General features: G+C 38.4%; 1 protein-coding gene across 10 annotated transcripts in view; it reads left to right on the forward strand.

Annotated features, from left to right (window-relative positions):
• Window positions 1-17125, forward strand: part of LOC144763243 (protein phosphatase EYA4) — a 645968-nt gene that overhangs the window by 146979 nt on the left and 481864 nt on the right. For all 10 annotated transcript variants that reach the window (XM_078648664.1, XM_078648660.1, XM_078648668.1 and 7 more), the window contains one exon: window positions 4563-4668. In XM_078648664.1, coding sequence (XP_078504790.1) covers window positions 4636-4668 — 33 coding nt within the window. In that variant the 5' untranslated portion in view covers window positions 4563-4635. The remainder of the gene's footprint in view (window positions 1-4562; window positions 4669-17125) is intronic.

Raw genomic sequence — 17125 nt, forward strand, 5'->3', positions numbered from 1 at the left:
GACTGTGGTCAGTAACCTCTTACGCCCAATTCATAACACTTCCTAAGACCCTTCTGTTCTCTCAGGCATACGAGTAAAGCTCCGGTCATCATACCATTGTCGCCCTCCCGCTCTCAGCGCCATGAAACCACTTGGTGTAAGCGCGCTTAACAAATATTTTTAACATAACATAACAAAGTAACACATAGCCTAAAGCATCACTGTAATAAAAGTTATAACCTATTGGACTTTTCTGTCTACCTACAACCTATTTTACATTCAGCGCATTTATATAGTACATTTTCACAGTTTTTGTTTGGTCCTAAAATGCTTTTGAATCTGAGCACACTAACTCCTTGGCGAGGGCATTTCCCATTCTATAGCATCAGCACTTCATCTGCTGTAAACACTATATTTATACTTATAATTTATCACATGGCATTCCATACCAAGCATTGGCAAAACTAATAAGGCTCGCCTATGCTAGATCTATTGGCTATGTCAATTTTTTTTATAACTCTATTATACAGTAGCATTCACTTCAGTGCAGCGTAACTGAAATTTTTTTAAAAGTGCTATAACGCGGACAATGCTGGCTGTGTCATACAGCTTTTTTACATTACTTTCAGCCATTTGCAACATTAGCAAAGACAATAAATCTCACATAGGCACGACCTATTGGATTTGCCAATGCTTGTTCTGAATTTGGGGTCCAAAAATGACTTTTTATTTGACCTTCCCATTCCACAACTTCAGGATTTCCTGCTGTATTCAGATGGTGCACTTAGTCCGATGGGAACAGCTATGCTCATGTGCTCCATCGTGTATGATCAGGCTAACTATTGTTTATTTTAGTTTTACATTCTTGTGCCATATTGCTTCTCCAATTATGTATTTATACATGTATATATAATTGCATGATATATCTTTATGTACTGTTGTATATGCAGTGAAAAAACAGAAAACTCAATAAACCTGGTTTAAAAAACATAGTCTGATGTAAACTACTAATCCTCCCGAACTTGTACCCCAAAAGAGTCCATCTTACACAGAGCCATGTAGTGAAATTTACTTAAGACCAGGAGAAAAAGTCTTTCTCTTTTTTGCATAGCCTCTATAGGTGCCAGTGAGGTGTCTACCTGAGCATTTTGTCCCTCCCAGCAGCGGTCCTTGTCCATGCATCTAGTTAGTGCAAGCTCTGTGGAATCGGTGCACTTTCTTATATTGGATGCATCTAACTTGTTTTTCTGTAGACCAGGTAAGGTATGAATAAGCTATTGCTTGCTTCTTCTGCTGCTGCTTCCTGGAGACTTGGGTGCACTTAATTGCACTGGTGATATTTGCCAGTGACATCTTCAGGAGCATTGCCTGAGGCAAAATGTTTCTACTTCTATCGCTATTTATTTATTGTTGTAATATTGTATTTTAACTCTTTTATGGTTATTTTTGGAACAACACTTAATTAGTTTTAATAAAAAATGTACAAATACGGATTTAAAGTGCAAACTACTCACCCATACGGGTCTCAAGGCGCAGGGGGCTGTCGTGGAAATTAAGTGAGCTATTGCCCAGAGTCACATGGTGCTGAGCTGAGCTGCCGCTGGAGCCGGGGATTGAACCGTGAACCCTGTGCTCTGAAGTCAGCTGCCCTGGCCGCTGCACCACATCTCTCCCCACAAGAGCCAATACACACATAACAGCCCTTCACAGTAGCTCCTCAGGACCCCAAACCTCTAACTTCTCCCTCCTGCATCCATACCCCGACAGTGTTCTGTCCATAATATGTTAGCCACTTCCCACATGTTTTTAAAATCCGAATAAAGATTTATTGACTGAATGACTAACTGGTTCTACTACTGTTTTGGTTGGCCATGGCAATGGGGAAACCCCTGGGCAGAATCCAAGTGATGTTTTTTTTCCAAATGAAACCTAACCTTACTTCTAGTTATTTATAGCAATGTTTTGCTATTGTGTTGTAAGGCAGCATTTATACAGTGCTTACTACTCTATGTGGTGAGCTGAAGCTCTTACCTCAATGGGTAGCATGCTACACCGTGTACACCGTTCAGGGTGTGTGGTAGGAAGGATGTTGTCTTTATTTTGATCCTATGTGAGAAGTCTACATGTAATGCGCGATGACCACCGAAGTGTGGTTATTGTGTTCTGGTGCGCATTGGATGATGACATGTGAAAGACGGGTGTGCATTTTTATAGTTTTCAGTATGCTAGCATCTTTGAGAAGCTCTGCAGGTCCCTTTATGGTATTTCTTAGTCTGCTTAGCTGGTGGTTGCACTGGATTGTCCAATCTGAAATTATGTGTATAGTTGTGTTCCTGAGCGTGTATGGTTTGAGGGAGAGAGAAGTGGAGGAATCTGGTAGGATGGATGTTTTTATAACCATTCTATTTCTGAGTGTCTTTGTGAGATGTAAAAAAGTAGTCAGACCACATAGCTATTTGGGACCTGCCGTGGTGGACTATATTAAAGTCCTCATAATTGTCAAGGAACGTTTGACAAATCTCTTCAGTTATTCCATACCTGTTCATTTGGTGAGGCCTCTTTTTTGGCTGTACTGAACTGGTGATGGACAACTGTCATAGTAGATATGTCTTATGTGACTTTAGGAGGTATACGTTATAATTTGCTGCTAACTGGTACATATTTTGGTTTTAGTATTATTGGGGGCCATAACCGTTATATGTGCAAGTGCATAAGTATATAATACCACTGTGAACCATAGGTGATACCTTCTTAGCTTTACTGAATATCACAAGCTGTTTGCTGGTTGAGTTGTTTGCAATTTGTGGGTTGTAAACGGAGGATTGCGCCTGAGGGTACAACTGTTTTCCGGGCTTACTTTTTAAAATGATGTGGGTGGCGCAAACATCTAGGAAATATGAAATTTTTCAACTGTCTTCAAAGTGTGTTTACTCCAGGGTGCTTCTAATGGTGGCTTGTAGTGAGTTCCAGTGCTTGGCTGCTTGTACTGAGAAAGCAGTGCCTCCTATGGGTTATTGATGGTAAGGTGGCAGGATAAGTGGTGCAAGCCTGGAGCACAGTGTTTTGACAAAGGCATTTTTTGATTTAATACTTCTGGTGAGTTACAAAAATGGCTTAAAGTATCCAACTGTATCTTACTCCATAGTTGCCACTACATTATGTTAAAATGTCGCCTCTCTGCTTAAAAGGTATGGGGCTGGTTTATGAAGGCAGCCTGGAAAAAGTTAGAAATGCCCTTCTGTTTGTTTATTCCACAGCTGGGAGTTCTTTTCCAATTTTTGAGGCATTTACAAAGATTCTTACGTTGATTTCTACAATTGTGTGGTACATAGATTTCTAGAGTATCCTATGTTGAAACATTCACTCGTGCAAATTTTCACAAGGTGAAAATGATGCATAAGTAAATTTTGCAGAAATGCTAATTTGCACATTTGGGTCCAACTCACAAAATGAAGGCAAACATTGACATGCAGAATTATTGCAGAATTATTGTTCCCCTAAGATGTACCCCTTCACTTGGAGCTCCTGGTTATATTTCTTAGATTCTCAAAGACTCCTCCTATAAATGCTCCTACAAAAAAACAAGTCTTAATTATGCACGTGTACTCACATAAGTGAAACGTGTGCCTGCGGAATTTCTGCTGGGTGGAGAGTTCCGCATATACACTATTATTATTATCACAAACTGTGTCGCATTACGCCTCATGAATTGTATTTTCATGCCGCATAATGTAGTCAAACCTGCTTCTTAAATTAGCCCTCCCCTGTCGAATAATTCCAGTAGTCCTAAAAAGAGTAAATGGGAAGAAACCAGGTCTGCTTGTTTGTAAATGAACGAAATGCCAAAGCTTTGGGTTTGGCCATGTAAAGTCTTCATTCTCACATCTGTTTCACATTTTGTTACTTATTGTAGCCCCCTCTACCTTAATTTCCACGCTGGTGTTCTGCTGCGCCACAGATATCTCGCACAGCAAACTTAACCGCAAATATGTACAACATCTTGCAAGACTTGGGTGCCGGAAGTGCGTTTCCCAAGTCCTCAGGCAGTGTACTGGGAGGCCAGAAAATTGGGTAATCACTTTCATTTAGCACATCATAAGATACTGCCTGTTTTAAGTCACTTTGTATATGCCATGCGATTTGCTGAACACGTTGTGCGCCTTCAGGGGAAGAAATAGGAGTCTGGCCGTTGAATTATACGCCATTTTTCAATCTGTATTATTAAGGCCGGCGCGGTTCTTGTTGAACGTGCGTGCATGTTTGGTTGCATTTTAAAACCGTCTAGTAAGTGTGTGTGTTTTTTTTTTGTACCCATAAGATATATTTTCATGCCGCCGCCATTACCAATATTTAAAATAGCTGCACAAATCCGTAAGTGGGTGTTGGTTTCTTGTGAAGGACATATTTCTTTGGTGACAGCAAAATCAAAAACAGGCGCCATTTCTCATCCAAGTATAGTCGCTCGTTGTGAGAATGACGCAGGACTTTATTATTTCACCATGTTCCAATCATTACATGTATTCTACAATTCTTAGCCTGATAGTGTTAGAAACCAATGCTAATGGTTTCTTTTTGTGCCCAAGGCAGGAAAGTTCATCGCTGTTGAAGTAAAGACGTCACTTCCAGCAAGAATATTGAGAAAACCCCTGAACCCCCATGGATGACCCTCAGGATCTGAATGATCAGTCGGTAAGTGTGATGCATGTTTGATAAATCGGCAAACGGCTAATAGGGCCTGAGCTTGATCCAGCGCTCTCACCAAAATATTGCACAAATGACACTATTTACTACCACAAAACTTACACTACAACACTAGGCCCATAACAACAATAGAGCGCTTGAATCATGAGGCGATAAGATCTAAATATAGTTGTTTAAACCATCTGCAATAATCAAGACCAGCTTGTCATTTTAGAAAGTTTATTTTAACACATCTAGAAAAACTTAGGTTTTGGTATTTTATTAAACAAGCATTAGAAAATGTCATAAAGAAAGATTTATTCAGTATTAATAAAAAGAGCATAAATCAAGAATTATTATTCATTAGCAAGAATAAGTAAAATTAAGCATTTCCCAAAATCCTAACTATATCTCTGTCTCTACCCTCATCACCTAGTAATAAAGTAATTAATAAAAACTCCTGTCCTCACGTGTAAAGTCCATCAGCATAACATCGTCCTCCAGAATTCTCGAGCGTAAGCCAACTATGTGTTCTCTGAACCTATTCTTATACCCTAATTTTAGCTGAGCTAACTATTTTTCACATTCCAGCAGACGAATTCTAGTTCTCCATTGGCTGAGCCACCTCGTACCACAGTAAACTGTGACACCTCTTTCTTGCATGCCCGGGCAAATTCACTAGTCCATTGTTCATTTAGAAGTCTTGGCAGTTCTCCTTAGACTGCTACATTTTGTAGCGACAGCTTCCTTTTTTAACCTTGAGCTTAGTCAGCTCTGAACTCCCGTGGCACGTTAGCAACCGTTAGCAAATTTCTCCAAAAAGTCATCTTTTTAGCAGTTCAATCCAAAACCTTTCAAAATAAAAGCTCAGAGGCCTTTTCCATCCTTCTTGGAATTATTTTCACTTGAGCCATTTTCATCATTAGGCCTCTTTCAGAAAGCGTCAATTTTCTGCGCCACCGTCCCTGCGTCACTTTTAAAAGGGTACTATTTTCCTGCAGCCATCTCTAAGCTTCACTTGTAAAACTATTATATAAACAAACACAAAGAATAATTAATGAAAGAAATATAGTTTGTTCTGTTGCCTCCCATCATTGCTAATAATTAACCCATTAGTCTAAATTACCTAGCAGTAAAGCACAAATAAAGCAGCATTTTATATTTACCAGTCTTCATAAATCCATAAAGCCTTATGTGCACCTAGAATAGTAGAAATGACATCACATAGACAAGGGAAGCAAAATAAGCACATGCCATTATTTCAAAAACAGCTGCTATTAGTTATGACATGACAATAGACAAGATTAATTTATTATTTTCCACATACATAAGAATGCAACATAATGCACATTTATGAGCACACATGTTAGTTTCCCACATGTCTTTTGTGTATGCAACTTTAAACTAGGTTGAATTATTATACACACAGCACAAGTTGTTAGCATTATTAATTTATTTATGGAAGTGTGACTTCATGGGTTTAAACAAATTTTTGTTTTCTATCCCGCTCCATCAACTCCCTCATCTGGTGATTAACAAATCACCACACCAGCACCCAAAAATTTAGCAAAGATTTTATCTAAGATGAACATGATTCAATTTCACCTGTGTTAGTATTTCTTAAGACTTATCTCATCAGTTTATCTACAATTCTCATATTGAGTTTTAAGAAACCCCTCTAGTTCTATTTCATTCTCTTGTGTATCATACAACTGAGCTTCAGCAAAAGTGTTGCAAAAACTATAACTAATAAAATGTCAGTATCTTGCTTATCATATTAACCTTAAACTTCTCCTTATTAATTTCTCAAAGAACAACAACCTAAATTAACCAAAGCAGAATTATAATTGCATTAAGCTTGCAAAGAAAAATAAAACAAAAATTTTAAAAATTTTACCTAAATTTTCTAAAAATTTCTAACACCCCCCTTTTTCAAAATTTTTTTTTTTTTTTTTTTTTTTTTTTCATAACCTTTTAACAGTTTTTCTTCGACCTAATGTCACAAATTAATTTTTCAGCTAACAGTATTTCTTCGACCTTGTGTCATCTAACAAGATTTCTTCAGCCTTATGCCAAAAATAGAAACCAAAAATTTTAACAGGCATGTACTTCAATCATTGTCACTTTTGTTTTCAATCTTTTCCTGACTGTGACTATTTACCTCCATTACAGGTATCACTTCTATTTTCTTTCCTGCCTCACTTTCCTTTATAGAATCTTTTTGACTTGATATCTCATCAATCTGTTTCTTTGATCTGTATCTCAATTTGAATTTTAGGCCTTCATTTTCTCCTTGCCAGTTATCACTTTTTCTTAGTAATTTCTTCTTTTGCTTGGTCACTTTACATTCTGTTCTCCAAGCTCCTTTTCTGAATTTTCTTATTTGAGAATCTTCATCATTCTCATCAGTTTCAGTGTCAGAAATTTCAACTTCAGACTCAGGTACTTCTTTACTCGGCAGCTTCACTCCGTTAGGAACGTCATCTTTGTAGCTGGTACTTGGCAATTCATTTTCTTCTTCAATTACCTTCAACTTCCCAGTTTCAGAATTCCTGTTCCTGCTTTCAGAGCTACTTTTCTGCTTTTCAATACTCTCCTGGTCTTGAATCACAATCTGATCACATTCTTCTTCTGCTTCTTTTTCTGGCAGATTTCCATCATTTTCTGAGTCTTCAGTCACAACTTGCAAGTCTTCTTCAATCAAGGCTTGTTTTCTTTTCGTGTTCTCCAGATGTCGACCAACTTGTCGATCTTCAAGATCTGGATTCTCTTCAGGCTCTTCTTCAGAATCTGAATCAGCAGTTGTGACACTATCCTCATCAGGATTTTCAGGTGTAGTTACACGAAAAGTATGGCCAGTGTCAATCCACCTCTTCAGTCTTTTGCACTTCTCTGCATTTGTTGTGACAAGACTGACTAGCCTCCTTTTCTGCCACCTTGGCACTAGAGAATTTCTTTTAAGACGAACCTTTTTCCTGATCCTTTTACCTGGTAACAGATCAAATACTTGCTCTTTTTCTCTTGTTTGTACTTCAGTTTCATCTTCATCAAACACAGTAATCATTTCATCTGATAAATTCCTGCAGTTCTCCAAATTGATGCTATCATTGATAGTCATCATTCTCTTCTCTGGTATGAATGTCTGTCTCATGACCTTGTCCATCATTATCTCACGTGAACTTAAATCTGTCTTTTTATCAGTAGTATTTCTCAGAAACATCAAAACAAGTGGAAGAATATCTGTCCACTTTGTACCTGCAGCTAGGCACATTTCTGCATCTCTGTCTTTTATAATAACATTCTCATGCTCCTCAACACCTGAAATTTCTATTCTATCTGTACAATGGAGCAATCTGTTTTCAATATGTCTTTTACCATCTGATAAATTTTCAACAGTAATTTCATCATTATGTCGCATCTGAAATGTTTCAAACCATTTTGTAATCAAACAGATAATCACAAAAATGTAGCACAGTTTGTAATGCAGTGACATCTCACAGAAATCCATTTGTAATCTGGTCAATGAACCACTCTCCTGTAATTCAGTTCCCAATCTCATAATTGTTCTCTTAATTGTGTTCACTTGCTGACAAGTTAGACACCTCTGGTAAAGAAATTCTACAAATCTATGGTACATTCTGTCCATATCAGTAATCATGCTATTTAGCAAAACTACTCTGTCATCTCTGTGTGTCAAAATCTCATCCTCATCTCGCTGTTTAAAATCTGTACTCAACCATGTGTTTCTCAACCATGTGTTTTTCTCCTCATGAGTTGCTTCATCTTGTAAGTCTTTGACTACCTGCCATGTTTCAACTACGGATGTTAGTATTAGTGAACTCAAAGCATGTTCATCATTCATTTTGTATGCTGCACATATCACGACAGCAAACCTTTCTGCCAATTGAATATCATCAATCAATCTTTTAATTAAATTTGCATTTCTGTTAAGTGAACCTGCAGAAGTCAATGTTTCAATCTGTTGATCAATTGTGTCCTTTACTTTGATGTCTTCACTCAAAAGAACATTATTCTTATTCCAACATTCTGGAAGTGCATTTAATCTTTTTGGACTGTTTTCCTGTTCTTTATTTAATCCTGTATCTGTATTCTCTATCTGTTCATTAACAAAAATTTGTAATGGCAATGAAGCCATGTCATTCTGCTGAACCATTACCTGTCGCTGTATTTGTAGCTGTTCATTCAGCTCATTTATTTCAAACTCCTTTTCCTTTGAACATAATTTTGACTCGTCTGACTGTGTCAATTTAATCAGATCAGTATCAGACTTCTCACTTACTAGAACTGAAGTCATCTCTATTTCTTGCTGAGTTGTAATCCCTACTAATTCAATCTCAAGTACAATAGAATAAACCTTTTCAGTTAATGGGACCTTTAAAACTGCGGAATTAATTTCATCTTTTCTAAGTACAGGGACTATCTCTTTTTCCCAAATTTTCATGGACTCCTTCAAATCATTTGATGAATTTACATAATTAGGAATACTAATTTCAGAAGTACTAAGCATTTCATCATGTTTTACTGTCACGTCAATTTTAGTAGAAGTCTGAGCTGGCACTTTATCAGTCTGATCTGACACTTTTGACGTTGCATTAACCTGTTCTAGGGGTCTTCGTGAATTTCTGTTCTGATCCATATTTACAACATCAATTGTACACTGATCTATATTTTCTACTCTGACACTTTTATTATTTATTTTCGCTAATTTGGGAATCTTTAATTTATTTTCGCATTTGGCAACAACCTTTTTCATTTTCTTGTATAAGGAAGACATTTTCTTAAAATAATTTGGTAATTGTACTCTCTAAATTTACCTTGCAGCGTTTGTTGATCAATTAATTAATTAATTTAATTTTAACACTATCAGGTGTAGAAAACCTTATAATTTGGTCAATTTAATATTTCTCCTAATTTACCTGTATCACTAATTATAATTAACCTGTAAAGAAAAATTATCAATTTGCAAAAACAATAGCAACGTAATATATTTATTTATAACAATGCCAACATATAATCACATGTGTTTTAATTGTACTTATTTTTTCACTTACACACCTTCTGCAACATATACCTGTGGAAAAAGAAAACCTAATCTGTTTGCCTTTAATTTACATATAATTTCTTGCTGCAAAAACCTTTAAACTTCTTTAACAATAATTTTAAATTGTACTCTGTTATTAATATTGAATTATTATTCTGCAGTTTCTAGTTCTCTGTGTTCAGCCCTTCCTTTGTAAAATATGTCCAAAACACAGCGTGCAACATTCATGATCTCTATCACACCATCAATTGTGATATATAGCACCACTATAGCAAGGAAAACAACCAGGGTCAAATGTACACAAACTCACTAGGCATTAGTAATGCACCTTCAGCCAAACACTACACAATATATACTTCACTCTTAGTTATCAACATAGAATTCCAACACTCCCTCTAGCACCTGTCGATCACCCTCATGCAAAATACCTTCATTAAAATTCACACACAGAAGGCCTCACACTCACAGCTGTTTAGGTAACTCTGCAAGTCCACAGAAATGCAGAAATAATGTCTTACCCCTCACACCCAACCGAACAGGCTAAAGACAAACAACTAAAAAGACAATATATTTCCCTTTACGCCTGGCCAAACAAGTTTACTAAGCTGCAGACTCTATTACACATCAGTTGTGACACTCCCTTTTCTGTCACAAACACTGCTATTGTAGTCTCTTTTTCATACTCCAAATAGCAGTCTCTCCTGTATTAATAATTCAACGCAGGATGCTCATCATACAAATCAGCTGTGACACACCTTCATTCTAACTATTGCACGACAGAGGGAAACCCAAACAAGGGATTAATTCTATGCTCAACTATTTTTCTGCTATGTACCAGCGATCAGCCCAAGCAAACAGCCGATCCACTATGACACTTTTCTTAATATCGTAACTTTGGGACACTTACAAATACACTCGCAAATATTTCAAAGGGGCAACCCACCTCAGCCAATCACAGCGCTGTTGGCGATATTTCAACCAACCACAGTACTGCTTACGCCACTACAGCCAATTACAGCGCGACGACGCATTGGCCAATCACACCACAGCGGCAGAAAATGCTTCAGCCAATCAAAACGCGGCTTTGACAACACTCGTCCAAGCTCAGCGCGGCTGTTACTGTGGCCATATACCGCTGCTGCTACTGTCCCGCTCGCCTCGCACTCAAGCCTCTGTGTTTGGGAATATAATTTGAACACAGCGCGTAGTCGCATTTAATATATTTTATTTATGCAAAATTTTAATTATGTATTAACTCGCTCAACCACATCAATTATTATACCCTTCTCCCTTTAAAACTTCAAAGCGTTGAAAAAAAGAGGCTAAAACAGTGTTTTAATTCTATTTTTGTTTATAAAACACCTACACACATAGTCATAGAGCTTTGCCCAATCAGGGCGCAGCTCACGGAGCCTTAACCAATAAGGTCGCGGCCCCTGTATGACGCTGCGCGTCAACAGCCAATGGGTGCGCGGCCTTTCCTCTGACTCGACGGGATTTCAACAAATCAAAACGCGGCCCCTTCGTTATCTTTCCAAACTCGAGGGAGGCCAGCACGTTTAAGGATTCACAGCGTATCTATACGCACAGGCCTCGCAAGAACCCCGCTTTATGATAGCGCGGCTCTCGTATACAATCTACACTAGATGCCTGATTATCAAATAACACACGGAGCTCTGCCCAATCAGAGCGCGGCTCCGTGTATGACGCGTCGGCACTCCAGCCAATAGCAGCGCGGCTTTGGCTATGACGCGACGGCGTCTCAACGAATGGGAGCGCGGCGGCTGACGCAAGCAGCCGCTGCAGCTCGCAGCTCTCCCACTCGGCTCCTCAATAGCCCTTTTACAATAGCGCTGCCAAATCAAAGAAAAAGACTACGTTGGGGACACTTACAGAATACAAAATACTACCAATGTGCTTAATCTAATTTTAGCACCACGCTCTAACTAATTAGCGCACTGTCCCTGTAAGCTCAGCCAATTACTACACGGCTGCAGCTAATTTTATCATTGTTGCTACTGTAGTCTCTCCTCGCACTGCAAGCAACACAACGCTCACAACATGCTAAATGCAGCGCGATCTAAAAAACATTTACAAAGGCTAGGAACCAATTTAATTTACTACTCGCTCCTCAGCCAATGAGAACGTTACTTTGCTCAGACAGTTCTAGGCACGACAACCAATCAGAGCGCGGCAAGCCCTGACGTAAGCAGCTGCTGCAGCTGCAGGCTCTCTCCTCACCCGTTCTCACTCATAAAACCAGCCCCTCCCTTACAATTTTCGATCAGGGCACAATTAAATGGTTTTAAACTACGGAGAACAGTTTATTATTATAATTAAAGTGTGGAATGTTTATAAAATGAATATTAATTGCTTTTTACTTATTTTAACGAGTTTAATAACGTGGAATACTTTAATTATTGCCTAATTAACACAAAACATTCTAAAATGCTCCTGAATGTTTTAAAATAGCATAGTTCACCTTTTTATACTTTTCAACTATGCTGAATACTTTTGAATTGAATTTTATTAGCGTGCAGAGCCTTTAAAATGTATTTAAACACTGCACAATACTTTTAGAAAGTCTTAGAATGGTATAGACTTTATCCTGAACTTTCCTAAGTACCTTAAAATTACTTTTGGTACATTTTAGTCAATATATAAAACGAAACACATCTGTCTGCTTCTCTAATTAGGATAGTTTACATACATTCAAGTATCCACACTTCGGAATAGACGGCGCTATTCACACTAAGGATAATTTACATTTGCCAGTAGAGCAACTCTTACTCTACCCTTCTAACACGTAAGAATATGAACTCATTTTGCTCTGAACCCACCGCGAAGTGAAAGTATCTAAGAGTTCCACTTGAACATACCTTACAAAACAATCACGCACTTTCACACTGAAAATTCCCTAACTTCAGACACACATGAAATCCGTACAGGACTCTCACCTGTTTATAGAAATCATGCACCGTTAGCAAAATAACACCGTTATCCGTACAGGGCTCTCACCTGTTTATAGATATAAAACATGTACCCGTACAGGACTCTAACCTGTTTATAGATAATCATGCACCGACATTACTCTACCCTTCACTCAAGCTTGAATATAACTAATACTCTTATCACAGTGAGTTTTATGGAAGGCGCTTTGTCCCTATTCTCATGCTGCTCTAATTTCTTAGAAAACCCTCACTATTACAAGATTCACACCTAGCCCTAAAACTGTGTTGCACGGCGACAACACTGTATTGCACGGCGACAATACTTCTGGTACACGGCGATACCAACAGTGATACTCGGCGATATCACAGAAACAGATCAGATATTCTGCATGACTACTTTCTCATCACACAGTTTTTGTACCGGTACACACATAGCACAAAATAAACAAACTCAACATGTGTTAAAACTTAATCCTATGAATTTACCTACATATAAGTATCATGCATGTAACATGTATGTCAAAAACAACATATATAAACCGTCCGATGGCTACCAGAAATTGATCCAGCGCTCTCACCAAAATATTGCACAAATGACACTATTTACTACCACAAAACTTACACTACAACACTAGGCCCATAACAACAATAGAGCGCTTGAATCATGAGGCGATAAGATCTAAATATAGTTGTTTAAACCATCTGCAATAATCAAGACCAGCTTGTCATTTTAGAAAGTTTATTTTAACACATCTAGAAAAACTTAGGTTTTGGTATTTTATTAAACAAGCATTAGAAAATGTCATAAAGAAAGATTTATTCAGTATTAATAAAAAGAGCATAAATCAAGAATTATTATTCATTAGCAAGAATAAGTAAAATTAAGCATTTCCCAAAATCCTAACTATATCTCTGTCTCTACCCTCATCACCTAGTAATAAAGTAATTAATAAAAACTCCTGTCCTCACGTGTAAAGTCCATCAGCATAACATCGTCCTCCAGAATTCTCGAGCGTAAGCCAACTATGTGTTCTCTGAACCTATTCTTATACCCTAATTTTAGCTGAGCTAACTATTTTTCACATTCCAGCAGACGAATTCTAGTTCTCCATTGGCTGAGCCACCTCGTACCACAGTAAACTGTGACACCTCTTTCTTGCATGCCCGGGCAAATTCACTAGTCCATTGTTCATTTAGAAGTCTTGGCAGTTCTCCTTAGACTGCTACATTTTGTAGCGACAGCTTCCTTTTTTAACCTTGAGCTTAGTCAGCTCTGAACTCCCGTGGCACGTTAGCAACCGTTAGCAAATTTCTCCAAAAAGTCATCTTTTTAGCAGTTCAATCCAAAACCTTTCAAAATAAAAGCTCAGAGGCCTTTTCCATCCTTCTTGGAATTATTTTCACTTGAGCCATTTTCATCATTAGGCCTCTTTCAGAAAGCGTCAATTTTCTGCGCCACCGTCCCTGCGTCACTTTTAAAAGGGTACTATTTTCCTGCAGCCATCTCTAAGCTTCACTTGTAAAACTATTATATAAACAAACACAAAGAATAATTAATGAAAGAAATATAGTTTGTTCTGTTGCCTCCCATCATTGCTAATAATTAACCCATTAGTCTAAATTACCTAGCAGTAAAGCACAAATAAAGCAGCATTTTATATTTACCAGTCTTCATAAATCCATAAAGCCTTATGTGCACCTAGAATAGTAGAAATGACATCACATAGACAAGGGAAGCAAAATAAGCACATGCCATTATTTCAAAAACAGCTGCTATTAGTTATGACATGACAATAGACAAGATTAATTTATTATTTTCCACATACATAAGAATGCAACATAATGCACATTTATGAGCACACATGTTAGTTTCCCACATGTCTTTTGTGTATGCAACTTTAAACTAGGTTGAATTATTATACACACAGCACAAGTTGTTAGCATTATTAATTTATTTATGGAAGTGTGACTTCATGGGTTTAAACAAATTTTTGTTTTCTATCCCGCTCCATCAAGCTCTCTTTTATTGCATTGAATGTTAACTGTCGAACGTTGCTATGATTATTTCTTCAAACCTTATTCTTGAGAGATCAAAGCACATGTACAACTTTGACTTTTTTGGTTCTCGGTGTAATAGATATTTGTTGAAAATGGTCGTTTTGCAGAATTGGAGAAGTTCTACTAATGGTCCTTGCCCTACAAGTTAGTGTAAAGCGAATTGATCCAATAGGTGGAAATATTTAACAAGTGGTTCTTCAAATATTTTATTTGTGGAATTGGTTCAACTGTTTACCAAAACACAGTGCATTAAGCACTGTACATTATTTGTAAAATGTAGACTTCTTTCTTTCTAGATAGAAATGGTCAGCGTATCTGTTTGGTAGGCCTCAGAAGGTTTGCTTGGTTGTATTAGATTTCATTAGCTTATTTTAATTTAAATAAACAATGTGATGTATTTAAATTAACCATAATCTTCACATTGTACCCAGCCATACATTTTCTCCATGACTCTGTAGTTGTGTTTGAATATGGAATAGCCTAATTGCCATATGTTTCAATTAAAAGAAAAATATTGTGCCTTGTGTATCAAAAGGTTTTACTTACTACCAGTATTGGAAAATTAAAGGATAGATGTTATGAAATATGATTTGGGGGTATTGTCATTTTTGTTTGCTGCTGTAACTGTAAAGTGAGAATTTGTGAATTAATTTGTGAAACAGCATAATATGATATTATGAAATACATTGTTATTTAGGTAACATTTCTCTCCCACGGAATACACTCTATAAAGCCAAATTTATCATCTGCTCTCCAGTGGAAATACTATTTAATCCTTAAAGGCAGCATCGGAAGAGGGAATTAGTGTTATCTCTGAAATTGGGTGTTGATCAGTTGGCTACAGCTGTTGATAGGTGAGACCTAAACTGAAAACAGTATTTTTTTTTTTTTTTGAAAACCTTTATTGTGCACGAAAAAGAACAAATACGGGCCCACAACCGTCAGGCCGGCCACGACACTTTGAAGCACAATTGCAAGCAATACATTTCCTCAGCGGCAGCGGATGACATAGCAACAATTAATAAACGTTACACTGAATAGAATCATGTCACCGAGGAAAAGGAGCATTAAAGGTTAATTTTAAGTTCGTTCCCAATCTAAACATAAATCAGTAAAGAATAAGAGATAAGGGGAACTGAGTCCACACATTAGAATCACAACATAGGCAGGTGGCATCATCATTGAGAACAACAACGGAAAATAAGACCACAGACAGTATGGCGGTGCAAAGTAAAACAACAAGATAATTAGCCAGCATTTACGCCCCACCTACAGCGCCACCCCCTCCCCATCAACCCCTACCGCGGACCCAGAACAGAAACAGACCAAGAAAGCGCAGAAACATAGAAAAATAAGGCCCATAGAAACTAAATGAAAAATAAAACCCTCCCCCCACCCTACACCAATGCGGAGGCTACGGCCTACCCCCCCCCCCCCGGCAAAGTGTCTGTCGCCCATTAAAGAACCCGAAATATAGACCAAGAAAAAAGGAAGAAAAAGGAAGAAAAAGGAAAGAAAACCCCTCACACTTGAAATATAGGGAGTGAGAAAAGAATAAACCAATCCACAACTCCCAGAAAAAGAGAAGGTGGGGAGGAGCCCACCCAATACCAGATCTCCCGGACTCCCAGCCATACAAAACCGTCACGCCGTGCAGAGCAGTAGATGCGGAAGAGATAGGTCCAAAAGAATGGCAGAATCAGTCACACTCAGATCCCCGGCCAGCACAAAGTACGCCCCCCCCATCAGCAAGAGTAAAGAACATGACATAGCAATTACAAACTGAAGTGGGGAAAATCAGCACATTCAACGCAAGAAACATAGTAAAATGTTGTGCAATCTGGGTCCCCCACAGCCGGGCTAGCAAAACAAACGGGGAAAACACCCACAGCCCCGGCCCGTACAACAAAACCCCCCCAGGCATAGCCTCACTAAGAAGAGGGCCAAATCTATATGCTCTCGGTCACCCTGGCCACAAGTAAATCGTCCACCCCGAACACAACAGGACAGCCCTAAGCACACGAGAGAGTGGGGAAAGTCAGCACAGAGAACAGCGACACACAATGAAGAAGCGCCCCAGCCCGAATCCCACCCGCCAATCAAGCACACGGCCATAGAAAAATGCCCCCTAGCCCTGGCCCGTCCGCAACCGTATCCCAGAACATGACTCCCTCAGAGGGCCCGCCCCCACTGAAAACAAAGAGACCAAATGGCCGTACTCAACATAAAGGAGATGGTCCTAGACAAAATGGACGCCACCGTTCCCAAACAGCGCCATCAAGCAAAAGGAGCTGCGCATTCAAAGCATCAGTGCGTTGCAAAGTACAATTTATCGATAACATCACAGAATAGGCGCAGTCGGCCAGGATAACCAGTTATTGTAGCAGCGGCTCCA

This window comes from Lissotriton helveticus, chromosome 6, assembly GCF_964261635.1.
Source record: "Lissotriton helveticus chromosome 6, aLisHel1.1, whole genome shotgun sequence".
Classification (NCBI taxonomy): Eukaryota; Metazoa; Chordata; class Amphibia; order Caudata; family Salamandridae; genus Lissotriton; species Lissotriton helveticus.